At 35.8% G+C, this 26,798-nt stretch overlaps 2 protein-coding genes across 8 annotated transcripts in view; one reads left to right on the top strand and one right to left on the bottom strand.

The window, feature by feature from the left end:
• LOC120416935 (double-stranded RNA-specific editase Adar) overlaps positions 1 to 20,631 on the bottom strand; it is a 110,122-nt gene extending 89,491 nt beyond the window's left edge. For 2 of the 5 annotated variants that reach the window (XM_039578851.2, XM_039578853.2), the window contains exons 1-2: positions 20,199 to 20,627; positions 13,927 to 14,531 (exon numbers count right to left, since the gene is read on the bottom strand). In XM_039578851.2, the coding sequence (XP_039434785.1) occupies positions 13,927 to 14,188 (262 nt within the window). In that variant the 5' untranslated portion in view covers positions 14,189 to 14,531; positions 20,199 to 20,627. Of the gene's footprint in view, positions 1 to 13,926; positions 14,532 to 20,198 lie in introns of all 5 variants that reach the window. The other 3 variants (XM_039578850.2, XM_039578849.2, XM_052706617.1) reach the window with 3 other exon arrangements.
• A 1,561-nt stretch (positions 20,632 to 22,192) lies between these two features.
• LOC120416937 (uncharacterized) lies at positions 22,193 to 25,265 on the top strand. 3 transcript variants are annotated; one of them, XM_039578855.2, is made up of 4 exons: positions 22,193 to 23,039; positions 23,097 to 23,189; positions 23,252 to 25,053; positions 25,134 to 25,265. In XM_039578855.2, the coding sequence occupies exons 1-3, from the start codon at positions 22,856 to 22,858 to the stop codon at positions 24,565 to 24,567; spliced, it is 1,593 nt and encodes a 530-aa protein (XP_039434789.1). In that variant the 5' UTR covers positions 22,193 to 22,855; the 3' UTR covers positions 24,568 to 25,053; positions 25,134 to 25,265. The 3 variants fall into 3 exon arrangements, with proteins under 3 accessions (XP_039434789.1, XP_039434788.1, XP_039434790.1); XM_039578854.2 differs by having other exon boundaries at positions 25,116 to 25,252; XM_039578856.2 differs by having other exon boundaries at positions 22,193 to 25,053; positions 25,116 to 25,252.
• The last annotated feature ends 1,533 nt before the right edge of the window (positions 25,266 to 26,798 follow it).

The raw sequence follows: 26,798 nt of genomic DNA, 5'->3' as shown, positions 1-26,798 counted from the left end.
TACATTATTTTTTTCTGTGCACAACTTGACAGTCAAGAGGCTGATAAAAATCGAATTATGCCAGGGCCTGCTGCTGCTGCTGCTGTTTTTGTTGTTGTTGTTGTCGCCATTGCTCCGATATGAATTATGAACGCGGAATTATGCGGCGAAGGCCAATAAAAATGGAGAGAGCAAACTGAGGGAAAAGAGGGGGGATTTGGGGTTGATTTAGGGAGGGGGGAAAATCAAGTAAAAGGAAGTTTAAAAACGCTTAATCATCATAAAAGTCACTTGAAAAAGAATGAAAGGAAGTTAGTGAACAAAAGAGAAGTGGAAAAACTCGTCACTTTTCAATAAACAATAACATAACTGAAACAATACAAAAAAAATACTTTACATAACAATAAACAACACAAAACTAGGTCATCCCAGAATTTATTGCAAACATTCAAACACACACGAACGCACAACACTTGCTCGGCATGGCGACTCGAGGCGTAATGACACAAGTAAACCGTGAATAACATTATTTTCTAAAAGTATCGCCATTAATTGCCGCAAGGATATTCCTCCAACCGTCGTGGGTGGATATCGTGGTGGTGGCGGAGCCACGTGCGACACCGGACAAAGTTTGTGGTGTTCGTTTGGGGAGGGGGAATTAAGTTCGCGCTAGTTGAGACAAAGACAATTGGATGAAAAATTTGTCTAGTAAACAGAAAAAATTCTAAATTTATACCGGAAAAATGATTTTTTTTTAATGTAAATAGTTGCAATTAAAATAATGGAATGAAACAGAAAAAATGAAAAAGATAAAAAAAATTATTTAAAATTAAGCTTGAATCTTTATAACAAAATATAAGATATTGATGAGATAGAAACCTTGAATAAAATTTGTAAGCATCATAAGTTTTTTTATACAAGTCTCCATACAAAATAACTATGTGAATACATATATTGAAATCTGATTTTTATAGAAGATTTTTTTGAGCAGATATACCAATTTGGTAAAGTTTTAATATGAAAGCTTAGGGAAAAAAATATTTGATATCTTGCAAATTTGTGACAGAGGCAAAACTGTAATGCTGTAATGAGCATTTAGTGATGCTGTTTAGGTGGAGCAAAAAATAAAAAATATAAAAGCAATTCCAGCCCAAAACAGACCCTCTCCGATTTCAATGAAACTTTGTAGACATTTTTTCCTAGGCATATATAAGCCATTTTTGTGTATATGGAGTCAGTTACACTCGATAATGACATTTGAGAAGGGCGTAAGTGTTTTACATATTTTTTTATTTCGTAATTTAAATATTGCTGTATCTCGAAGCCGTTGTATCGTATCAAAAAGTGGTCAAAGACAAACTTGTAGGAAATTCGACGGGCTTTCCGAAAAAATTACACTGAAAGAAAAAAACACTCCACTTTTATGAGATTTTTTGATTTTTAAGTTTGAAAGTCAAATTTGAAGGTGAGCCCTACGATTTTTTTTCGTTCAAAATTTTTGTGAAGATAGCCTAAGATGTTACAAAAAGACTCACAAAAATGCAGGATGGAGCAACTCACCTAAAAAAATACCAAAATCCTTTACTGAAACTGTTTTTTTTTTTAAAGTGCTCTAAACGTCAAAATTTTCAATAACCGAATACGAGAGTTGATTTTCCAGACAATTTTACATTAAAGTCTCCATATTGACCATTGTCCTAAGTCCAATCCTTGTAAAGTTACAGCGGTTTCAAAAATAAAAATGTGGAAAAAATAGGTTTTTTGATAGTTTTTGGCAATTTCTATATGACAGACTTGATTTTTCAGTCTTTTATTTAAAAAAAACCGCTGTAACTTCACAAGGATTGGACTTAAGACAATGGTCAACATGAAGACTCTTTTGTAAAATTTTCTGGAAAATCGACTCTCGTGTTCGGTTTTTGAAAATTTTGACGTTTAGAGCACATTAAAAAAACAGTTTCAGTAAAGGATTCTTGTATTTTTTTAGGTGAGTTGCTCCATCCTGCATTTTTCGTGAGTCTTTTTGTAACATCTTAGGCTATCTTCACAAAATTTTGAACGAAAAAAAATCGTGGGCTCACCTTCATTTGACTTTTAAACTTAAAAATTAAAAAATCTCATAAAAGTGGAGTGTTTTTTTCTTTCAGTGTATTTTTTTTCTACAAGTTTGTCTTTGACCACTTTTTGATACCATTCAACGACTTCGAGATACAGCAATATTTATATTACGAAATACAAAAATATTTAAAACACTTACGCCCTTCTCAAATGTCATTATCGAGTGTAACTGGCTCCATATACACAAAAATGGCTTATATATGCCTAGGATAACATGTCTACAAAGTTTCATCGAAATCGGAGAGGTTCGGGTACAACCGATTCCCTATTTGACATGGAATTACTCATAAAAGAAATTATTTCTTTGAAACTTTCAACTTTTACTGTCCTTTCGGAAAACTGAAACGGCCTACTTTTCCCTACCAAAAATAACTGAAATGGGTGCTGAAAAGTTGAACTTTTCAGCACTTGTATCGAAAATTATTTTTTTTTGAGCGATGAATTTACTTAACACGTGGATGATTCCATTCAAAAAGCGTTTTTCGGGATTGCAAGAAATGTTGTAAGCAATTCGTTTCAAAACTTGATTTTTTCAGCACTTGGCGTATTCATCCAACTCGGTCAACCTTGAGCTGAAAAAAATCATAAACTACTATTACAAGTTTACTAAGACTTAAACATTTTACACAAATTCAGTTGTTTTGCAAGCATTAGTTTTCAAAAAATGTAAAATTTGACGAAAACAAAAGTTTAGCGAAAAAAATTACGGTACTGCATATAAAAAAGATTCAAAAATTCTGTCTTTAAAAAAAATAAAATCAAAAATTATTCTAAGCGTAAAAGCTAGCTTGTAAAACATGATTCAGCTGATTGCACTTAAACTTCCATTTAAATTTGAAAGTTTTTTTTGAAAAAAATATATTTTTGCCTAAGATTTGGGTGACAAAAACTCTTTAAAATATGTGTACCAGCCTTATCAGAAAATATTTTTGTTTTTCAATAAAGAAAAAAGTTCATGGAAAACAAGAAAAAATAAGGTTAAAAAAATTGTTTTAGCAAATTTACTACAACATTATTTTTCTAAAATTTAAATTAATTTCGAAAAACACGTTTTTTATTACCGCCTTATTAATTATTATCTTTCAACTGACGATATCTCAAAACTAGAGGTGGGCAAAAAAAGAGCGAGCCGCTCAAAGAGCCGATTCCCCGAAAAGAGCGAAAGAACCGTGGCTCACAAAAAAAGAACCGCGGTTCTTTTCTAAATTTCGGTCTTTTGAAAGAACCGGCCCAAGATGGCATGGATTTTGTTATAAATATAATTTATTGAGGGAACCGTGGTGTAGGGGTAAGCGTGGTTGCCTCTCACTCAGTCGGCTTGGGTTCGACGGTCCCGGTGGCATTTTTCGAGACGAGATTTGTCTGATCACACCTTCCGTCGGACGGGGAAGTAAATTTTGGCCCCGGTCTAACCTAGAGGGTTAGGTCGTTACCTCAATCCAGGTGTAGGAGTCGTCTCCCTGGGTCCTGCCTCGGTGGAGTCGCTGGTAGGCAGTTGGACTATCAATCCAAAGGTCGTCAGTTCGAATCCCGGGTTGGATGGAAGCTAAGGTGTAAAAAGAGGTTTGCAATTGCCTCAACAATCAAGCCTTCGGATACCTAGTTTCGATTAGGAATCTCGCAATCGAGAACGCCAAGGCAATGCTGTAGAGCAGCGATTGTCAATGGGGGTACCAGGCCTACTTGATTTACATGGCAGGGGGTACCGGCCTCGAAGAAGGTTGAGAATCGCTGCTGTTATAATTTGATTTTTTTGATAATTTATTGAATTTCCAAAAAATGTAGTATAAAATTTGTTTTTGAGAATTGAAAATGCTTTTTTAAAAACATGAAAATATTTTTCATTTTAAAACTGCTTTTAAATTGAAGTATTACTGGAATACAAATTTGAGCATTGCATAATATTATCAAAAATCTTCTGAATCGATAAGAGATTTTGGAAAAAAAAATAAATCCTTCTGTCTGAATCTACTTTAGCGTTTATAGACTTTATCGATTAAATCAGAATGTAGAAAAGAGTTCACAGAATTTTTTCTCCATATAAAATATGAGCATTAGTTCAATTCTTGCAGAAATAAACGAAATAAATTTTAATATTAATAGCATTTTTTTCCAGTAGATTTAAGTTTGGATGCGATTCAATTTCTCGAATATTTAGGTTCTTGTAGAAATCTTGACAAAGAAACCGCCAAGACCTATGGTTTTCAAGGACATCTTCTCGTTTTCAGTTTTAATTTTTTTATCAAATAATGTGTAAAAGTCCAGTATGAAATAACTTATAAAATCACACGACTCTTAAAAAAAAAACATTTCCATCAATATTTTGAAAAAGAGCGAAAGAGCCGTTCAAAAGAGCGACTCTTTTTTATGAGCGAACGAAAATGAGCGCACATGGTTGGAACTCCATACATCCTGTTAGCCCAAAAAGTGGGACGATTGTTGAGCTTTGTCGCTGGTATAGTGTAAATTTGTCCAAGGTAGTCACAGCCTACTCAGCAAAAAAATATGAATCTCTTATACCACTCGCAAATTGACAGACAGACCTTGTTTTTGTTTTATCTACCAATTCTGCGTAATTCAAGTATTGTTTCCAAACATGATCGACTTGTGGAGAATATGTTGCTCCAGCGGCGCGATTTCTTTGCCAACACAGCTAAAAAAGTAGTAATTCAGCTGCGTGTAAAAGACCTGGGTGTAAAATAAATATTGGTTTATTTTATGCAATTTTATGTGATTTTACACCCTGAAATATGTAGCCCATCAGTATGGGAAACCTACTTGACCGAAATGGCAAGCTCATATATGCGTTTATCCTAACAGCTATTCATCGGTCCAATGGCCGAGTGGGCTAAGGCAGTCCTTACTGTTGGTGCTGGGTTTGAATCCCGTTGGTTGCATTTTTTTTGTGTTTGCAAAAATTGTACATGCGGTGTGTAATATTAAGTGTTTATTTTGACGAAGGTGATGTGCATGCTTTTGCATGCGATATTACCATCGGATTTTTTGCTGTGAACACTTCATTTCTTCTTCAACAGTTAAAGCTTGCTCACCATCGTTATTTCACTGATGGGTTGATAAAATCGTGTTTTAAAAAGGAAAGGAGCAGATTTTGATGTTGCGAATGGGGGATTGGAGGAAGACGACCTCCCTTATTGTTGTTCAATGTCACAGAATTCAAGCCATTTTACCAGCACTAGCTAAATACCTGTTCCCAAAGGAATAGAATGATTATTGAAGATGCAATTTTTAACTGCACAGGTTTTTCCGGCATTTTGGAGCATGAAAAGTAGATAAATTGCAAAAACAAACGGCTGACACGAGAGGCGCGCGAGAAGAAAAATGAAAATTCAAATCATGGCATGCTGCGATTTTGTTTACTTGAGGAATCTTCTCAGTATACCAGTTTTGATCGGACGAGGGGTCAATGCATATTTCATGTAGCCGGTATCTGTTTACGATTAAATGACATTATACAAATCAACCAAAATTCTGTAAAAACATATTAATTTAAAAATTGAACGAAAGATAGGATGTTGTCATTTGAGTAACATTTGAAAATGTTGAATATAGGGAAACTTACTAGAAAATTAAAATTTGGTTTTAAGTAAGTAAGTAGTAAAAGAAAAACACATAGGTTACATATTGTTACAGTATCATTATCAAAAACATCTCAAGTTAGAAAAAAATATGTTTTGCACTATATGAGTGTTATTATGAGATTTTATTACAGCAAAAAATTATAATTAAAGCAAAATTATGATCATCAGGTGAGAACGGTTCAAATTCAAATAAAGTTTACTAATTAGTTACATCTACTGGCAATTATTAGAATCTACTTGACAATGATACCTTGTAACAGATTGTCCAAGGCACAAAAGGCTCATTAAAATCAACAATTATAATCGGCTATCAGTACAAGAAAAACATAACCAGGGTTTTAAAAATATTCTGATTTCTATCACTCAACAAAATAAAAATAAAAATCCATATACAACCTGTAACAATTTAAATCTAGCGAATGAACTCCGAATTTGAACATAATCCTTTTTATATATCATGCAAAAATTGTTCAAAAAATCAACAAAATCTGACTACGTTGGAGCCAGCGTGACAAAGTGTGACATAGGAGGGAGGGCGGTTATTTTTGGTCAATTTTAGCGTGATTTTAGCGGTCATTTCTGGCCTTTCAAAAGTTTCCGAGTTTTATTACAAGAGTTCAGTCAAAAATGATGAAGTTAAATTGCACGCCGAAGTGCCGTTAAGTCAACATTATGTGCTGGATGGAAATACATGCTGTTATCCAAAACTAATAATAAATAATTTGCTACTTTAAATAATTTTATAAAATTCAAAATATCCTTACTACAAGCACTATGGACGACCCATCGGTGCAAAACTGCCATAAAAACTGGTAGGAAAGTTGCAGCTCTCCACCGCGAGAGGCAGCACATGTACTGTCCCCGTTTTTGAACTTAAAGTTCCACATATGTGATGAGCGGCTCCTAAAGAGCGGTTTTGCCCACCTCTACTCGAAACTATTGGTTCGATTTTTAGTGTGAAAAAATGAACCACTGTATATTTTCGAAAATAGCGTCGATTTTTCAAGAGACGATAACTCAGCAAATATGTGTCCAATTTTCCAAATATCAAAAAATTAAAATAAAAATTCTAATTCCTTCGACAAAAAAATATTTTCAAAATTTTCGAATCAACCCTATCATTTTACACGGTACAAAAAAAAGTGTTGGGGCTATTTCAAATGTTATGGTTGATTTTATAAGTTTGAAACTATTTGAAGTTGAAGTTTTTTTTTATCACAAATTGAACGCTGAGTTATCATCACTTAAAAAACGACTTTTTTTTTGGCGATTTAGAATAAAAGAACATATTTATTCCTTTTTGTTTTTTAGAGGCTGTATCTCAGCAACCAACGGTCCAATCTTCAATGCCTTTCAAGAAAATCTGGAGGAAATTTCAAAAAATATTCATAATTTCTACAGACAAAAAAGTCACTTTGAAAAAACGATTTTTTTGTGGCTATTTCTTCTATTTCTTCTGCACGAAATCATCATTTTTGATAATAATTTTTAATTTTCACATTTTTATATCTCAAAATAAAGTATTTTTTGTGTTTTTTTAAGTAACGATTTTTTTTCAAAAACTGGCAACACTGCCCTTCAAGCCTGCCAACACTGCCCAACAAGCTTTGAATATCTTTTTCAAACATATAATATTTTTTGTGAAAAGTCGATTTACAAAAAAAACTTTTTTTTCTGAGAAGTCCTGAGCAATGACTTCAACTTTGCCGAAGACACCGAATTGATCAGAAAATCCGTTCTCAAAATACAGATTTTAAATATTTTACTAGCAACTCAATGGAGACTTTATGGACGAACTAATAATGTGAAATAACTTTTTTTGGTCATGGGACGCACAAAGTTTCATCCAAATGAAAAAACGCAAAAATTAAATTTGCTGAAAATTGTATCATTTTTGGGATAATTTCTCGAATTTCATTTGAAATTTTTGTCTTCCAAAAAATCAGGGGAAAAATAAACAAGGAGGTGTGTCTGAAGTTATGTGACAATCATATAAAAAGATTTTTTAGATGTTTAAAAAAAGTTTCGAAAAATTGTTATTATTATTTATTTATTTTGACAAGTTCAAAAAACATCGCCTCCCCTTATCTATGCTCCAAGACTAAGTTGTCATTATGGTTGGCCTTAACGTGTCTGGAAGTCGCGTGAAAATTCCGCGAGGTCGGTTTCACCGGACCCAAGACCAAAACCGCGTGGGACACAACGGCGGAAGTGTGTTAGAGGCAATTAGCGTAATGCGGATATTTTCCATGCCTCCCCCCCGCCCCTCTCTCTCTCTCTCTCTCTCTCTCTCTCTCTCTCTCTCTCTCTCTCTCTCTCTCTCTCTCTGAGTCTGAATTTGGCTGAATAATTTCCTAGTTTTTTTTTTTTTGCAAGAGTAACCCTCTACTGTGCATTTTTTATTTGTTATTATTTTTTTTATTTGTTGGTAGATTTCAAATATAAAAAAAAACATTTTTTACCCTAAATTTAATTTAAATCTTTTACCAAAGGAAAGTTACAGAAAACAACTCTAATCTTGATAAAAATGAAAAAAAAAATGTTTTAAACACGAAGGTTGAGGGTTAATCGCTTAGGAATTGGGCTCAAGAGTATATGGAATGGCCACACTGCGGTGGATTTGGTATTGAAATTGGAAGAGGGGACAGAAAGGCGCAGAGACAGCAACATTTGGCGGAGGATGGCATTGCGGAGTTGGCTCGGAATGTGGCACGAAATTCCTTGAGGGGTTGGGGGAAGAACATGGGCGTAGACATTTAGAAATGATTTTATTGTAGTTTGAAACAACAATCGTTAGTAAATCGAAAAATTACGTTTTTATAAGGCAAATTTGAAAAAAATTGTTCACAAAAAATGCCTAAATTTGACAGTCAAACTTAAACTGTGCAATTTTGTGTTGTATCCTGGACTATGTTATATAACGCAATTTGCTGCAAGTCAAAAAGGTGACTTAGAAAATATGAAAATAAAAAATATAAAAAATCAGATGACAAAAGTTATGTTTTTTGTAGAACTAAAGTGACTTGATTGAATTAGAAAACTTGAATTTTCAAAAATAATTGGCAATTCAAAAAATAAAAAATATAAGTTTTAACAGTTTTGCAATTTCTTGGTATTTTTTCAATTTATCATAATTTCACTGCACGCCACTGTCTGCAGCAATTGTAGAAAATTCCCTGACTAGACACTGGCACTAGAAACGGAAACAAAGTCTAGGAAACCTTCATTCCTCTAGAAGGGAGGGGGGGTCAAAATAGTTTCACGCCAATTGCAAAACTATCCTCAGCGCGCGCGATACCAAAACATACACAAAATGGTTCCAATTCCCACACTCACACACTCATACAACCACCGTCGGAGAAGAACCGGAAGCCAGGCAGTCGTCACATTTTGTGCTGAATTTGCGCGAGAGAACTCTGGTCCGACTTCTTGTTGTTTTTCGTTCTGTTATTATATTTTGGAAACAGGCGATTTCCACCGACACGGATGGTGGAAAAACGCAAACACACACACATACAGCTAGGAGCAGGTCACAAACACGTTTGAACCGGTGGGTGATGGAAGGATATTAGAGGAGGTTTAGGGGAATCAGCCAGGGACTGCATTAAACTTTCTAGTGGTGGAATTTGTCAAATTCAAGGGGCAATTTTGGTCACGAAATTGGAAACTCAATTTTGAAATAAAAACAAGACCGTTCTCCAGAAAACATGTTCCAGATTTAATTTTCCGATGACATTTTTTTTATTTTTATTTTTTTCGAAACTTCTTATTTGTAATTTAATAAAAAAAAGTCTGTCTGCAATCCGCTAAAATCACCGTCTCCAAGCAAAGCGAATTAGGACAATATTACAAAAAAGACAATTTTAATATTCTTCAAGTGTCACGACAGTGCTTACGAAGCTTCGACTTTGTTTGTGACAGGTGACAGAACACTCCAAACGTCTTCACCACGACAACCTGATTTTGACATTCTACTTTCAAAAATGAGTGCTACGCAAACTCACACACGCACACAGTCATTGACTTCCCTCTAGAAATACATTCGCTCAGAGAACGATCGTTTGACATTCTACCGAGATTCCGATCATCTCTCGCCTGATCGCAATCAAATGACTTCTGTCACCACGCAAGCAAAAGAGAGAGAGAGAGTGAGAGAGACGAAAAACGCGAGAAAGAGAGCGAACACGTTGTCTCGTTCGGGTGGCTGCTTGAGTGGTGCAAATGTGACGTTCGTTTCGTCTTTGTGTTTACGTCCTGTTTGGTGCGAGGTCTGTTGCCGTTTTCACACCAGCTCAGACTGTCAAAATTGCCAAGGCTTTGAAGGCTCGTGGTAAGCGAGATATCCGAATCAAAATATATTTTTTTCAAAAAGCTTTTTTTTTATTTTCAGAGTTTAACTATGAACGTTGATGATCTTTAGATAGTTGCGGATCAATAACAGGTCTGTGCAGTTTCCATTAATATCGTCGAATTTGTACTCATTTTAAGGTAAAACCTTTCAAGTTTATGTAAAATTTGTATGATTATTACTTCAAAATCAATTGAAATGGCAATCTCATGAAAAACTCTAATAAATTTTAGACAAAACGGAAATTTTTTATCTAACAAAAAAAAATTTATTCGCCAAAAGTAAAAAAAAAAATACAAATATTTGAAGCACAAATAAAAATATAAAACTCGGAAGTTTGTCGTGGAATATCCCAAGATGAACGCACTAGATTTTACAGTAGAGTTAAAAATTTCACAGAGGTTCATTTTATTTACATAGAAAATCAAACCAATAGTTTCCGAGATATCGTGAGTTGAATAAATTAGGACTAATTCGACAAGCACTGAGAAAAAACTATTTTTTCACAAAGAATAAACTTTAATCATGCTCAGCCGTCAACAGTCGTATCAACAAAGTCAAAAAAGGAAAATTGTAGGAATTTTCTCAGCTTCTCGAAAATATGTTTAAATTTAATTTTCAATAAACAATTATTTTACACATTTTTCGATAAAGTGCCCTGTTTTTAAGTGGTAATTTTTTGATAATATGTTCAGTTTTGGAATTAAAAAATATTCCATAAATAAAAAATTGCGTAATAAAAAATGAAAAATGGGCGTAATATTCAATATTTGGCCCTTTTAAAATGTTAGTCTTGATTTAAAAATTTTCAAAATATTTTTTTCGAAAAGATCGGAAAATTTCACGAATGTTTCATGTATTAACATTGAAAATCGGACCATTAATTGCTGAGATATCGTCATTAGAAAAAGGTGGGTTGTTTTGGTGAGATTTAGAAAACTTCAATTTTCGTGTTTCTTTTTCTTAAAGCGGCTCTATCTCAGCAACCCGAGGTCCAATCTTCAATGTCTCTTAGACAATTTTATAGCAAATTTTCTGAACTTTTCAAAAAAAATATTTTTAGAAATGGTCACTTATGGTCACTATTTTTAAAAATTGAAAAACTGCAAATATTTCGCTAAAATCAAACTTTCGGTGGCTATATCTTGAAAACGGAGCCCTTTATCAAAAAATCTGTGAAGTACTTTTCGATTGCAAATTCAATTTTGCATTAAAAAGTAATGTCAAACTTGTTTTTGCATAAAACTTCGATTTTTTCCAAAAATCACTATTTTTTCAAAAATTCATAACTCGGCGGCAGATTTTTTGACCATGTTTCTCTATGGCTCAAAAGTTGCGGATTTTTGTCCCCTAAAACATATCAAAAAATCTCGAAAATCAAAAAATACGTATTTTGGGAAATTGAGTTTTAGTGAAAAAAAAGTTGATAAAAAAATCTCCAAATTTTTTTTCCGTGTACCTATTTTTTTCTCAAAAGTCCTCAACAATACCTACAACTTTGCCGAAGACACCAAATTGATCAGAAAATTCACTCAAAAGTTACAGCTGTTTGAATATTTACATACCATTTTTGTATGGACAGCAGCCAAAATTGTATGGAGACTTGTATGGGTGAACCAAGGACGCAAAATAGCTTATTTGGTCATAGGGAAGGCCCCCACAAAGTTTGAGTCAAATAAAAAAAATACAAAAAATAAAAATGGTCGAAATCGGCCGATTTCGTAGAGAGTTGCTCAGATTTTTTTTAAAGTGGTTCCGCCACCGAAAGTTTAATTTAGCGAAATATTTGCATTTTTCGATTTCGCATTTTTCGATTTCGAAAACAATATTTTGAAAAAAATAATAATCAAGACTCACATTTTAAAAGGGGGTAATATTGAATATTTGAAAAAAAATCCGCGTAACTTTTTTTGTCCTGCCATAATCTACGACGGTTGCCAGAAAACCCATTCTCAAGATACAGATTTTCAAATATTTACATGCCCATTTTGTATGACCAACCTGAAAAATTGCATGGAGTTTCTATTGACAAAACAAATGCATGGATCGAATCTAATCGAAAAATATAAAATTAAAAATCTTGAAATTTAGGTTAATAAAAAAATATGAGAGAAAAAACTAATCCCGAACCCAACAAAACCAAATTTTTAGAAATAGAGCAGTTCTCTCAAATTTTTTTTGGGCCTTCGGTATGCCCAAAGAAACAATTTTGCATCATTAGTTTGTCCATATAATTTTCCATACAAATTTGGCAGCTGTCCATGCAAAAACGATGCATGAAAATTCAAAAATCTGTATCTTTTGAAGGAATTTTTTGATCGATTTGGTGTTTTTGGAAAAGACGTAAGTATGGATAAAGACTACACTGAAAAAAAATGATAAACGGTAAACAAATTTTTGGTGATTTTTTATTTAACTTTTTGTCACTAAAACTTGATTTGCAAAAAAACACTATTTTTATTTTTTATTTTTTTATATGTTTTAGGGGACATCAAATGACAACTTTTCAGAAATGTCCAGGTTGTGCAAAAAATCTTTGACCGAGTTATGAATTTTTGAATTAATACTGATTTTTTTCAAAAAACAGGAATATTAGTCGCAAAAACTTGTCAACCTCATTTTTCGATGTAAAATTCAATGTGCAATCAAAAAGTACCATAGTGAAATTTTGATTAAGTGCACTGTTTTCAAGTTAAGGCCATTTGTAAGTAACTTTTTTGAATATAATCTCACTTTTTCTTTTTTTTAAATTAGTGCACATGTCTACCCACTTTTTAAAAACAAATTTCGGAAAGCTAAAAAAATTCTCTATATTTTGCTTTTTTGAACTTTGTTGATACGAACCTAAGATATTGCCATGAAAAGGTTTAAAAACAGGAAAATTGATGTTTTCTAAGTCCCACCCAAACAACACACCATTTTCTAATGTCGATATCTCAGCAACTAATGGTCAGATTTTCAATGTTAAAATATGAAACAATCGTGAAATTTTCCGATCTTTTCGAAAAAATAACTAACTTTTAAAAAATTGTCAAAAAAATTAAAAATAGTGTTTTTTGCAAATCAAGTTTTAGTGACAAAAGTTAAATAAAAAAAACACCAAAACTTTTTTTAACCGTGTATCATTTTTTTCAGTGTAGTTCATATCCATACCTACAACTTTGTCGAAGACACCAAAACGATCAAAAAATTCCTTACAAAAGAAACAGATTTTTGAATTTTCATACATCATTTTTGTATGGACAACTGCCAAATTTGTATGGAAAATTATATGAACAAACTAATGATGAAAAATGGCTTCTTTGGGCATTCCGAAGGCATCAAAAAAGTTTCAGTCGGATTAAAAAATACAAAAATTAAAATTCAAAAAAAAAACGATTTTGTAGAGAATTAACAATAATTAATTTAGAAACCTTAGTATTTTTATTGAAAAACAAGAAACAATTTTTCAATTATCAACGCAAATTTGAAAGAGTTATAAAATTTTTTATGACTAGGACATTGTGTAGGGATCCTGTAGAATTGGATATAAGGTCCTGGTTGGGCAATAGGGTTAAGGATCGTAGTGTTGACCATTACGGGTTTTGATTTGGAGATTAGATCAAAAAGCCCTATTTTAAGACATTAGAGCAGTGGACCGTGGCATTGGAGTCCTTTTTAAAATTACGATAAACTACCGTAGTCTTGGACATTAGGGTAACGGTCCTGATTTTGAACAAAGATGAAAAGACCGTTGTATTGGACAATGAGTCAAAGAGCCCCACTTTTGAACACAAGAGCAGATGGCATCGGTGTTGGACATTAGAACAAACCACCCTAAGCCTAAACATTAGGGCAACGGGCCCCTGATATTTAACACCACAATCAAAATCGTGTACTCACTTGCAGAATTCTTCCGCTTTCCGGCCCGTCGCGAGGGCGACGCTGCCACGGGGGTGGTTCCGCTTCCGGCCGACGACGCCGCCGATCCCGATCCCGTCCGGGGAGGCGACCCGCTGGTGGTCGTCGCCCCTCCCGTGAGCACCGGAATTTTGTGACCACCCTCGCTATCCCCGCCGCCACTTTTGGCCTGATTTCGCTCCAACGGTTGTTGGTCCATCTTTTTCCAGCGATACCGATCGTACACGGAACTGTTTGGACGCATCAAATACACGCTGAATTGGGGCGATTTTGCGGGGCCAAACTTGAAGCGATTCAGAGCCGGGACAGTATCAACTCTTTCAGACAGTTTCCACTTTTGTTTTAAATTAAAGACATTTTCTTATTCACTTGTTTCCTTTCACAAATCACAGAATTTTTCCGAGACAGGACTGGACAGGACGAAATTGAAAACGTTTCTTTGCTGTTGTTTTTTTTCTAGTGGTTCCTCCAAGTCGAGCTTTTCACAACCCTTTTTCCTTAGACAACGAAAAAAAAAACACAGAAATCGACGCGACGTTGATTCTATCGGGCCTCGTGGTGTCGTTTCCGGACTCGATCTCTGGACTCTGCAATGAAATAGTGATATTTGATTCGATTATGTCATTTGCCATTATGTCACACTCTCGGTGGTGGTGGTGTGTAAAGGGGGTGGAAAGAAGGGAAATGTTTATTGCCAAAAGGCGCCTTTTTTGTGAGTTTTTCTATTATGGGAATTTAAAGTTGTTGGATCCTTTTTTGAACGATTCTTTTCCAACTGTTTATTTTTAGGTTCTTTAAATGAGAAACATTTCAGCACAAATGATAACAATGATGATGGTGGTGGTGGCTCTGTTGCGTAACAACACGTGGTAGGACGTCTGGTAGTACTCCAGCAGGACACATGGTGCTTGTGGAAATTAAATTTCCTGACAGACTTTATCAAATCAGTTGCTCTTTTAATCAGAGTGTATATCTGCTCAACTTTGAACCTCATTATGTTTTTCGAATCAGTCCTACAGTAGGGCAGACAACAGACCCTTACTACATTAACATTTTTTTAAATCGTAAATATCACACAATTTGCTGAACATTCGCATTCACATGGAGTTGGTGATCCTAGCGGGTTGCGGACTGGATTTCGTCATGTACATGTCGTGATTGTCCAGCCCAGGTTGCTTAGAAATTGATCAAAGGGAATTGACGTTCGGAAATGAACAAAATCAAAACTAGCTTTCTTAATATTTGATATTTTCTCTGGTGGCGCTCCATACAAAAATGTTTTTTGAAAATTGGACGGGCTTTCTGAAAAAAATACAATCTACTTCTACGAAATTTTTCAATTTTTAAGTTTAAAAGTTAAATTTTAAGGTGATGACACGATTTTTTCTCGATCAAATTTTTTGAGAAAATAGCCTAAGATGTTACAAAAAGGCTCACGAAACATGCAGGATGGTATGTCTCTCCTAAAAAAAATACAAAAATCATTTACGGTAACAATTTTTTTCTAAAAGTGGTCGTCAAAATTTTTAAAAACCGATAGCGGTATTTTTACCGGAAAGCTCGTCCAATTTCTCATATGTTTGTCTTTGATAGCTTTTCAATTGAATGAATTGACTTGCAGATATAAGCTTAACACCTAAACTCCCAAACTCGAGAAAAAGGGAGAATTTCCCTACAAATTCTCCCTTTTTTCCGAGCTTGGGTGTTAATTACATTGATCATAACTGAAAATAGATTTTTTTTTCAGTGTGGTAGAAACCTTGATAGCAAATAAGCTTACGTAATTATTAAAAAGAGTTAAATTGAAAAGCTTCGAGACTGAAAAATCAAGTCTGTCATATAGAAATTAATAAAAACCACCAAAAAAACTATTTTTTCAACTTTTTTAATTTTTAAACCGCTGTATCTTAACAAGGATTGGACATAGGACAATGGTCAATATGGAGACTTTTATGTAAAATTGTCTGGAGGACCACGATTTTTAAAATTTTGACGTTTAGACCACTTTTCGAAAAAAAAACAGTTTTAGTAAATGATTTTTGTATTTTTTTAGGAGAGACATAGCATCCTGCATTTTTCGTCGTATTTCCTCAAACATTTTGAACGAGAAAAAATCGTGACATCACCTTAAAATTTAACTTTTAAACTTAAAAATTGAAAAATCTCATAAAAGTGGCGTGTATTTTTCTTTCAGTGTATTTTTTTCAGAAAGCCCGTCCAATTTCCTACAAGTTTGTCTCTGACCACTTTTTGATACGATGCAACGGCTTCGAGATACACAAATTTTTAAATTTATAAAATACAAAAATATTTAAATAACATACGCCCTTCTCAAATGTTATTTTCGAGTACAATTGGTTCCATATACATAAAAATGGCTAATATAGGCTTAGCTTAACATGACCACAAAGTTTCATTGAAATCGGAGAGGGTCGGGTGCAAAAGTACCAGAAAAATTACTCATGCATTAATTTTGCTGGGAAAAATGGGCTACTCTAAATTAAATGAGAATTTATGAAAAAAGTTATGAAAAAATGCGATTTTGTCAACATAAATCAGCCTGGGAGAAGCCAAAAACTTAAAATTTGGTCTAATATTGATAGTGCATCTTAACCTATAGACAAAAACCTATCGTTTAAGCAAGATACACACCAGATTAAAATAGTTTTTGTTTTGATTCCAAGCGATTTTGACAATTGGTTCAAAAAAGTGACAGTAAATCGAAGTGCGAGAAAGTATTTTATTATTTTTTCTTGTCTAGGAAAGCATTGTTCCTAACATCATAATCTATCATTTAAGAAGTGAGCACCTGAAATTCCTCGACATGACCTCAAAATGGGACAGGCTATTTTTTGTGCATTTTTTGAAACATTGGCAGATTCCTGAATAATAGTAGTTCCTTGGAAAATTATTGAGTTCATAAATTGAGATATTTTAAGCGCTTTCAAAAATGGATTTTGAAACAAAATTTGAAAAAACATAAATAACTCGCAGCCTTTCATGACAGAAACTATTTTGATTAACAGCTATTTCCATAGGGAGTATGGTTGATTCAATGCTAAATGGTATTCTGCAGTGTATTTATTTATTTATTTATTTCTATTTATTTTAATTAGGAATGAGGAATGGTTCTCTAGCCTGAAACAAACAAACCAAAACAAACCGAAACAACCGAGGGGTTAGTGGATGTTAAATTCATGTTCAGCAAATAAGAAAAGTTTTATCAAACTTTTATTTAATTTCAAGTCACAATTAAAGAAACAGTTGAAGTAAACTATTTTTGGTAACCTTTATTTTTATATTTCATCAGAGCAAAAAAAAAATGCGTCGGTTGTCCCCTCGTAATTTTCCGTTCAGCCCAGTTAGCGAGAATACTTTAATTATGTGTGGTTTTGCATTCTCTTTAACAAGATCAGCTAAAACAGAGTTTTTCGAAACAAGTTTTTGTGAGTTTTACATTCATTTTAAGAAAAGCACATTTTTTTTAAGCAAAAGATAGAATTAGGCAAAATATCCTATCAGCGAAACGACTTTGATGATTTCTTCAGAAAATTTACAAAACTCACATAGGTCTACAAAATTTACTCGGATTTTTTTTTCATTTGGGCCTTTCTTTTGCATGAAATTTGTCGTTTAATTTATAGTTGAAATATGATATTAATAGTTTAAAAAATATACGAAATTAATATGATTAAAGGTTGGAAAAACTGTAAAACAGGGGTGCTCAATTTTTTTTTTTGAATGGCGGGCCAAATTTGAAAAATTAAAGGTATGATGTTTTTTGTAAACAAATATATTTTAGAATGGGTGAAACAAACCTTGTTAAAGTGCGTAATTTTATATTTTCATAAAAACTTTAATGATAAACTGTTGCTGTTGTTTTCAAAACTTATTCCTTCAATTGCAACAAAATTTCAATAAATTTAATTCTGTCTTAATCAGATGTATGGTACTCAGATACGAAACCCACATGTTATGAGTTCAAATCAAGAGTGGAATATTTCCAAGTGCCAAATAAGTTTGAGGCCCGGATAATAAAATGCGCAATGATTTTTGAATTATCATATAAAGGACTATATTTTAACTTTCTTTACAGTTTCCTGCATTAATCGAATTCGAATGTTTATAACTCATTTCCAAAAATGTTTGATGAAAATTTCGACAAAATTTACTCTTTTCAATAACATTTAAACGAGTTAAATACCTAAATTTTTTAAACAAGATAGATTTATCAACACAATATTTGTTCATAATAACCGTCTCCTAGCGAAGCGATGCGAATATTTGTTTATATAATTGGGATCAAAGTATGAAAAAATCATTAATTTTAAATTAACAAAAATTGAAATGGTTCACACAAAAAGGCATGTACTTATAATTAAGGAATTATAATATCACTTAAAGATGCATCAAAGGGCCATTTAACATAATAATTCAAAATGGGTCCACGGGCCACAAAAAATCACCTCGCGGAACTAGTTTTCCATAAATTTGTTTTAAAACATTTTACAGCGAATAACAGTTTGGTTTTTGTTTTGCCACATTTATGAAACATTTTCAAGCAAGAAATTTAATTTTAGTGTTTATCTTCCTTCTAATAAATTTAATTGCAAATATTAGAAAAATTTAGACAGTTGATAGATTTTAAAACAATGTAGTTATGAAATACTCTAGACAAAAAAAAAGAAAAATAAATGACCGCCTTGGACCTAACCAGCAACGAAAAGGAACTAAAAAAAGGTGCAGGTGGTTATGTTACACATGACCAGTATGACAAAGAACTTTGCAAGATGGTTGTTGAAATTTTCGATTACATTGTCTGGTCCAAATTTCCCAAGATTCACTAGATTCATAACTACCATAAAGTTTGATACCCATATTGCCCCTACTCTTATGGTTCGGCAAATGTCCCCCCATCGGAACATCCCCGGGGCCTCCGGCCGCTCCAGTCCAGGTGGTGGCCAGTTCCAATGATCGACTCCCGCGACTGCCATGTCTTAGCTGGTCCTTGCCTCCAAGCCATCTGCTCCCAGACCTCCAGGCCGTCTGCTACCGGGCCACCAGGCCATCTGCTTCTGATGTGTTCTCGTCGACGTCCAGCAATAGAATGAATTTTCGGGACCGACCGAGCCGAGTTTTGTTGGCTCGTCGACGATCCGAAAATTATGAGGTGGATTGGGGGTGAATTTAGATACATCAATCTCACGTCTCTCGATTGACTGATTGGGAAACGTTCGTTCATCCAACCGGCGTGCACCAAAAAGAGGGGAAATTGGCCGAGAGGGGAATTCGTCACGTAACGTTTTCGCTTCGCGAAAATTTTGGATTGACACCACGTATAGAAACCTTAGGACAAAGTTCTTTGTCAAAAATTGGAAAAAGGTAGTTACCGCAATTTCAAAATCAATTCAATCGAATAAGTTTGTAACGTTTCTATACTCAATTATTTGGGGTTTCAACCAAACTTCCCTAACACCGACGTGAACTTCAAGTATCTAACTCTGAATTTAATTCCTACTCTGCAAGTCAGTATTGAACTATATAAACTGGTCTTAAGCCATACCGGTTTTGTCTGCGCTATAACTACTCTGACGTTTAGATCTTATTAAAATCGACAAAAGGACAAGTTTGAGATTCTTTGACGTTTATGACGGTCTCCTCGCCTGCTCAAACACACACACACAATGTATTCCATCCTTTGACATTCAACTTCTTATCGTCCACCTTTCCCGCTGACTAAAACTATTTCTGCATTGTTTGTAAACTCCTCAATCCGGGCCGTAAATTGTTAATCATCTCATCACCAAGCTCTTCCGACGATGACGACGACAAGTACCCCTCTTCATCGGTTCCGCAATCTCCCGGCAGATCGGCCCTACTGCTGCTACGACTCGAGAGCACCCCCGTGTCCGCAAAACTCATCAAAACACACTCGAGAACAGCAAGCGTTTGACACTGCTGCTGCCGCTGCGATAAAATCAATTTTCCCCCACTGACACAACCAAACAAAAAACGTAAACAAACATGGTGGTGTGCGGCCCAGACGCGAGAGTCCGGGGCTTGGTTGTGTCTGTGTGTGTGTGCCGAACGCCGATTTTCCCAGTCGTCTGTGTCGGAATCGATAAACGCCAAGAAGGAGAACCTTCAGAACCACCATCGGTCCGAAAATGCCCCCGGGCTGATAAACGCCAGCAGGGGGAAGTCTCCGGGTTTTCCGGATTGGAAGCTTGATTTGGGACGGATTCGGAACTAACCTATCGACACGCAACTTCCGGAAGTTTCGACTGGTTTTCGCGCACCTTTTCGGGCTGCAGCTTCCGGTTCGGCAAGGATACTCGCGGCTTGCTACGATTGGCAGGTGCGAACTTCTTTTTTCACTTCCAGAAAGCAACGCGAGCGAACGAAATACTTTTGACAACTCCCTCGACACGGACGTCCGGAACCGGAAAACGCGACGGAATCACCCGGAGAACCAAAAACCAACCGACCGACCCTCGATTCCGCGGACAACGGGACGAAAATTTTCCTCGACCGGGGCCTTATCACACTCAGCAAGCCAGAGTATAATTATTAGCAAAACGCTACACAAACACACCCACACAACGACGATGCACACACACGCGCGCACGAAGCAGCTGCAGGAACGACCGTTTTTATCCGTCCGTCGTGTCGCGTCGCCCTCGTTGAACTGAAACCAGAGCTCCGCAGGAGCGCTTGTCAAACGAGTCAGCGCTCTCTCACTGGTACCGAAAGACAAGCGAGAGAGAGGGAGAGCGGGCGCGAAATCGCAGTAAGCCGAACGACGACGACTGCCTCCGGGGCCGCTTCGGAAGGGAATGTTTTTGTTCTGCCGGACCAGCGTCGCGACGCGACGCGTGCTGCTGCAAAAGTTCTGAAAAGTGAAAAGCGTGTTTGGTGAGAGAGTGCGGCGGCGGAGAGAGCGCAGTGACAAGAAGAGCAAAGGTTTTTGCCGAGCTAGAAGGTAGGGTAGTCGGGCGCCATGTTGGATTTCGGTGGTTGCATTTTTTGAGCACAGGTGCGCGGTGAAGGTTGCAATTTGGGGTGCAAATTGACAGTTGTGATCGCGGTCGCAGTAGGTTGGTGGAACACGTGTAGAATCAGTAGAATTTGAAGCTTTCAAGAAATATGATCACAAATCTAGTTGAACGTGGTAGCGGCACTCAGCGAGCAGCAGATCCAGTTTTCAACGAAAAAAAAAATTGTAAACAAAACAATCATCGCGAAACAATTGCGCTAGAAGAATTCTGATAAAAAAATCACTGCTGTTTTTTTTTTCTTCTTATGACAGCTGTCCTATTGATTAACACAACAAATGCCAAATCTCAACACAACAGGACGTTTCTGCAGACAGACATGACAGTGAAAGTGGGACCAAATCCACTCGTAAACATGAATAAAGTTCATGATTTCATGAAATGTAAGCAATTAGTCGTGCTCAAATTGATAAAGTAAAATAAAAATAGCTAGCGTGAATAAATGTTCACGATTTTATGAATCAAATAATATAAAATTTATAATTTCATGACAAAAATGTATGAAATCATCACCAAATTTCATCAATTCAGCACATTTTTTTATGATTTTCGGTTTAAATCACACATTTTAACCACATATGGGCCAATTTGTTGAAAAAGCCAAATCTGCACCGATTTGGCTGAAAATTTCATTTATTTTTTGTTTAACTTACACTTCTTTTTTGAAATTTGGAAATCTAGAGTTTTTTTTAAATGATCCTATAAACAGATGAAGCACAATAGCTTATAGGACCAATTCGAAACAAACGCTAGAAATATAGTGTTTTACAGAAAAAAATGATAGTAACAGGTTCACATTTATTAAGTAAAATTCTCGGTGAGTTTTCAAAAAGCCGTAAGAGTCATCGTGACCTCCGACTCTAATATTCTTTTTTCTACAAACTGTAACTGTAAATTTCATTTATTTTTAGTTTGGGGCACTTAAAAGACGTGTATATGAACAATCTCAAGCATTTTTGAAATTGGTTTTTCGTAAGTAGGTCGAATAGTGATGCAAAATAGACTTTGTTTATCATTGGCTCTTACGTCTTTTTGAAAACTAATTTGAGAATTACACAAAAAAGGCAATATTAAACAAACCATTTTTTTTAATGAAAAAATAACAAAAATGACAAAGATCATCAAAATGACAAAAATTACCAAAAATTACTAAAATGACAAAAATGACCCAAATCCACGTTTTTATTAATGGAGGAATCGATAATGCAGCAAACACTGGCTGCGTCCTGCTGACCGCCGGAGTTGTCAAAGTCTGGTTTGACAGCTCAAGAAAACCATTTTGATCGATCTGTCAAAAATTTTCACAAGTATGGCGACGACTCAACCCGCGTGATCGTAAAAGTTTATGCGCGTAGCTGTTTTTTCTATCTTTTTCTTTTTAATTCGCACAAGCTGGATAAACATTTCGCAGGCCCTCTAGACAACACGCCCGAGCCGAACAATCGACGAAGAACCTCCCCCGGACGCAGAAAAGTGTTAAAACTGATCAGCAGGCTCTCTCGGAACACGTCCGAGTTGACCACGCCTCCAAGAACCTCGGCCGGACGAAAACAAAGTGCAAAAGCTGTCCAGCAGGCCCTCGTGGCATCTCGCCGGAGTTGGCCATTCCCTGGCGAACCTCCACCGGACAAAACAAGTGTCCCGCAGGTCCTCTCTGAACACGCCCGCGTTGACCACTCCTCGACGAACCAGAACCGGACAAAAAAGTGTAAAAGCTGATCCGCAGGCCCTCTCGGAACACGCCCGAGTTGACCACTCCTCGAAGAACCTCGGCCGGACGAAACAAGTGATAAAGCTGTCCCGCAGGCTCTCCCAGGCGAAGCTCGACCTGAAGTTTATTTAAATTATTTGCGAAAATGCCCCGAAAATGTGCTGTTATAAAATGTGGAGCAATGGAAAGAAAAACCGACACTGGATTTTACAAAATTCCTAAGGGGGACCTTGCCAGAGAAGTTCTAAGGCGAAAATTGTGGATTAGTGCGGTCAATCTGAAAGTAGAACACAAAGAGGACTTTGTTTGTGGCCAACATTTCCATTCAGGTAAAAAATATAATAAATCTAATTGGATATATTAACCAATATTTATTTTAAAAACAGGAAAGCCTGCTCCTCCTAACGATATATCAAATATCGATTGGGTTCCTTCAATAAATCTAAATCCTGTGGATACTTCTCTAGATTCTTCTCCAGGTAACACATAAAAATGATAATTAATTTAAGATTCATTAAATCGGTCAACCTTTTAATTTTAGATTGGGCCTCGGACAAGTGCGATGAAGAGTGGCTCGAAGAGCACACTTCACAAGATGCTCCTCAAAATGTGCCCGACTCGGAATACCTTTTCTATGATGATGGACCTAATGAAGACACCAACAACAATAATATTACGAACCCTTCCGAGCTTGATCAAACAAACATCAGTTTGATCCACGATGAACAGCTAGATGATGTTTATCCGGAGGACATGCATGGAGAATTTGACGAAGCTGTTCCGGAGGACATGAACGTTGACGACCAAGAAAACGAGGAAAACATTTCCAGGGAAAATGTCTTGGGGTTACTCCGACAGATACAACAGTACAAGGAAGAACTTGAGAAAAAAGACGCTGAAATTTGCTCGCTGAAGAAAACGGTAGAGAAGCAGAACAAAATTCTAGAGTGCTTTCGGTGGGATCTTCATTCATTTCAAGATAACGACCGCAAGGTTACACATTTGACAGGATTACCGAGTTATATTACCTTAGCAGCAGTGGTTGATTTTGTAAGGCCAGGAATTATGGTGTTTTCTGATGTTTTGAGCAAGGAGCAAGTTATAATTATGGTACTTATGTACATTAGGCTAGGTCTATGCTTTAGTACATTGTCAGTTTTGTTTCGGGTCTGTACTGCCACGGTAACCCGCTACTTCTATTCCGGTTTATACTCTATGTACATGCAACTTAAAGGTTTAGTTAAGTGGCCTTCGCCTGATCTGATAGCATCGAACACCCCCGCTAAGTTTCATAAACTTTATAATGCACCCATAGCTGTTATACTCGACTGTTTTGAGGTGTTTACCGAGAAACCAGGAGTTAAAGATGCAATTGTAAAGATGTACAGTACGTACAAACATCATCACACAGTTAAGGAGCTGATAGGGATAACATCTTTTGGGTCCATTTCTTTTATTTCAAAACCCTACTCAGGTAGAACATCTGATAAGTATTTAACTGAAACCTGTGGTTTTTTGGAAAACCTACACAAGGACGACATTGTTTTAGCTGATAGGGGCTTCACCATAAGGAAGGCTGTTCAGGACAAAGGAGCTATTCTCAAGGTACCCGACTCATCAAGTAAGAAAAAGCAACTTAGCTCGACAGCAATCGAAAGAACTCGTGCTCTAGCATCCATTCGAAATGAAGTAGAACGTAGCATAGGATCATTACGACAAAAATCTGGGATTTTAAGCACACGTCTTCCAATCACATTGTTAAACCACGAGCACAACGGAGTTAATGTTTTGCACATGATTGTCACTCTTGCTTGTGCACTTTTTAACCTGTGTCCGTCAATAATTTCATCAACCTAAATGTCAGCTAGATGTTAGAAACGGAAATAATAAAACAAAAGTCTTTACTTTACCTCATAAACAAATATCTTTGCTACATTCCAAAAGCATTTTTGAATTAGCAATTCAGCTTAAAACACAAAAGTTAGGTTTATAACGGGATATGTTTTAATATCGGAGTACAAAGTTTAGTCAAAATGATCAGGCAAATTTGGTCCATTTAAATTGTTTTGCTTGAATTATTATGCGCAAATCTTTATCTTAAACGTGTTACTCAAAAATAAGTACAACAGCGTGAGTACTCAATTATGACTCATATACCCTAACAGTGTAAATCACATGAGCCGTGACTTTGGTGCCAGCTGAGTTTTTATTTTGAACGCACTTGTCAACAAAAAAAAAGTTTTTTAATCTATCTTGTATGGAAATCAGTTTTAATTAGATGAGCCTTGAAGTTAAGTGTACTCGAATATTTTTTGTAAATATTGAGCAATAACCATAACAAAGGTAAGTTTTTTTGTACAAACCGTCGAGTGGATCACAAAATAAAAACAAATTTAACTTTTTAGTTTGTATACCCACGTTAGATGCTTTCTTAGATTGTACAAGACGACCTTTATTTCAACGATGTCCTTATCCAGATCAGTCTCTTCGGACGAATTCGAGTGAGCGTGGTTTACAGTATTGCGATAGAGGTCCAGTTGGGCTTGATTCAGCATGGTAAATATCCAATTATCAAGTTTTTCAGTAATTTTCTTGACTAAATAACACACTTTAGGATTGGTTAATGTTAGAATTTATTTATAAATAATGCAATGAATTAAGGTTAAATCATTCTTTCAAAATCTGGTTCAAAATCTCGGTGAGTAAAAATGTCCGATTATCTCCGGTCCTAGAACATTTTCGAAAAACTCTTCTGCCTTTTTGGAATTTTTTTCCCAAAACTCATTATTACGATGAACTTTCAAGAACAATTGAAATTTAGATGCATATATGACGAAAAATCCATAGTTGGCATTCGTGAGGAAAATTTGCATCTGCACTTGGAAATAGTAACTATGGTCGCGGTTCATAACCAATGCACCAGTATCATTACGCACGATGTATGCTTGTTTTTGATTCAATAATAAGTTAATGCCTTCTTCTCGATTTAGATTTTCAAACTTAAAAGGACACTTCACTTCGACCGTTATTTTTCCGCAGCAATCACACGTAATGATTTGATCCGGCGATGCTGCAAAATAGGGAAAATTGGGAGAAATTACCAATCCACTGTCAGTGTGACGAACGTTCCGGTGCTTTTGAATCTGGAAGCACTTAATCGCTGCAGCAACACCGTTGGCTTCGTTGAGTTTCCCGTGGAGACAAGCTGGTATACTTTGATTTTGATTTTCCGTGAAGATTGATCGAAGGAGCGACATTGATGGGTTTGAAGAACTCGTTCTGACACACCGTTTGAAAACCGAAGCTGTTACTCTACCTATGCGCATCTTAAACCAGAGAGGGTCACCCGATTGCTGTCTCGTCATCTGCTCGACAAGGTCACAACTTTCTTGCTGAATACTCCAGTCCATAAATTTAACCGCCGCTCGAAGTTCTTCTATGGGTAGATGCTCAAAGCAATCGTCGTACAGGGCAAGCATCGACAGATTTTCTATTTTCTGCCTATTTCGGACAAGTTCTTCGTCCTCGTCCGTACCGTTGGGCCTTGAGAAAAATGCCTTTGCTACTGCCACGTCCTGACCAGATTCCATAAGCTTTGAAATTAGTGCTTTGTAGTCTTCGTCTGACCTCTCCAGATTAAAAAAGCGCAAATCACAGAACGTTTCGCGAATCCGGCCGAAGGACACTTGCTCGATAGGTACAAACATGTTCTGGTTTGCCGAGCCTCCTGGCGCTGTCCAATATGCCGGTAGTTCGGTCACGGCAATCTTAAATTAATAAAGATTTGATATAAACAAAATTATTGTTTTGTTATATGTCATACCTGTTTGCCCAAACAAATCTCGCGCGCGAATGATAAGGCATACAAGACTGCTGCCACGTGGGTGCACGTTTCTCCTGCACCAGCAGTGCAATCGCAGTGTGCAGAAATGATCGTTCCAGTTTCATGCTCATCAGTATCCTCGTCTTGAACCAGAAGCCAACATTCTGCTGGTGGTTCGTTCACGCTCATACTGTGAAGTACCTATTAAGTATTTAAAATGTATAAATTATAATAAAACGATTTTTTTTTGGGAAAGTACCTTTCC

The sequence above is a fragment of the Culex pipiens genome, chromosome 1 (genome assembly GCF_016801865.2).
Source record: "Culex pipiens pallens isolate TS chromosome 1, TS_CPP_V2, whole genome shotgun sequence".
NCBI classification, from domain to species: domain Eukaryota; kingdom Metazoa; phylum Arthropoda; class Insecta; order Diptera; family Culicidae; genus Culex; species Culex pipiens.
Note: the sequence above shows the minus strand (reverse complement) of the source record. Positions and strands in the feature narration are given on the sequence as shown.

Bases quoted from the DNA above. Each gene is read 5' to 3' on its own strand.
- LOC120416937 (XM_039578855.2), top strand. From the start codon at position 22,856: ATGCCCCGAAAATGTGCTGTTATAAAATGTGGAGCAATGGAAAGAAAA. The intron at 23,040-23,096 runs GTAAAAAATATA...TTTTAAAAACAG, and splicing joins TGGCCAACATTTCCATTCAG to GAAAGCCTGCTCCTCCTAAC. The intron at 23,190-23,251 runs GTAACACATAAA...TTTTAATTTTAG, and splicing joins TTCTCTAGATTCTTCTCCAG to ATTGGGCCTCGGACAAGTGC.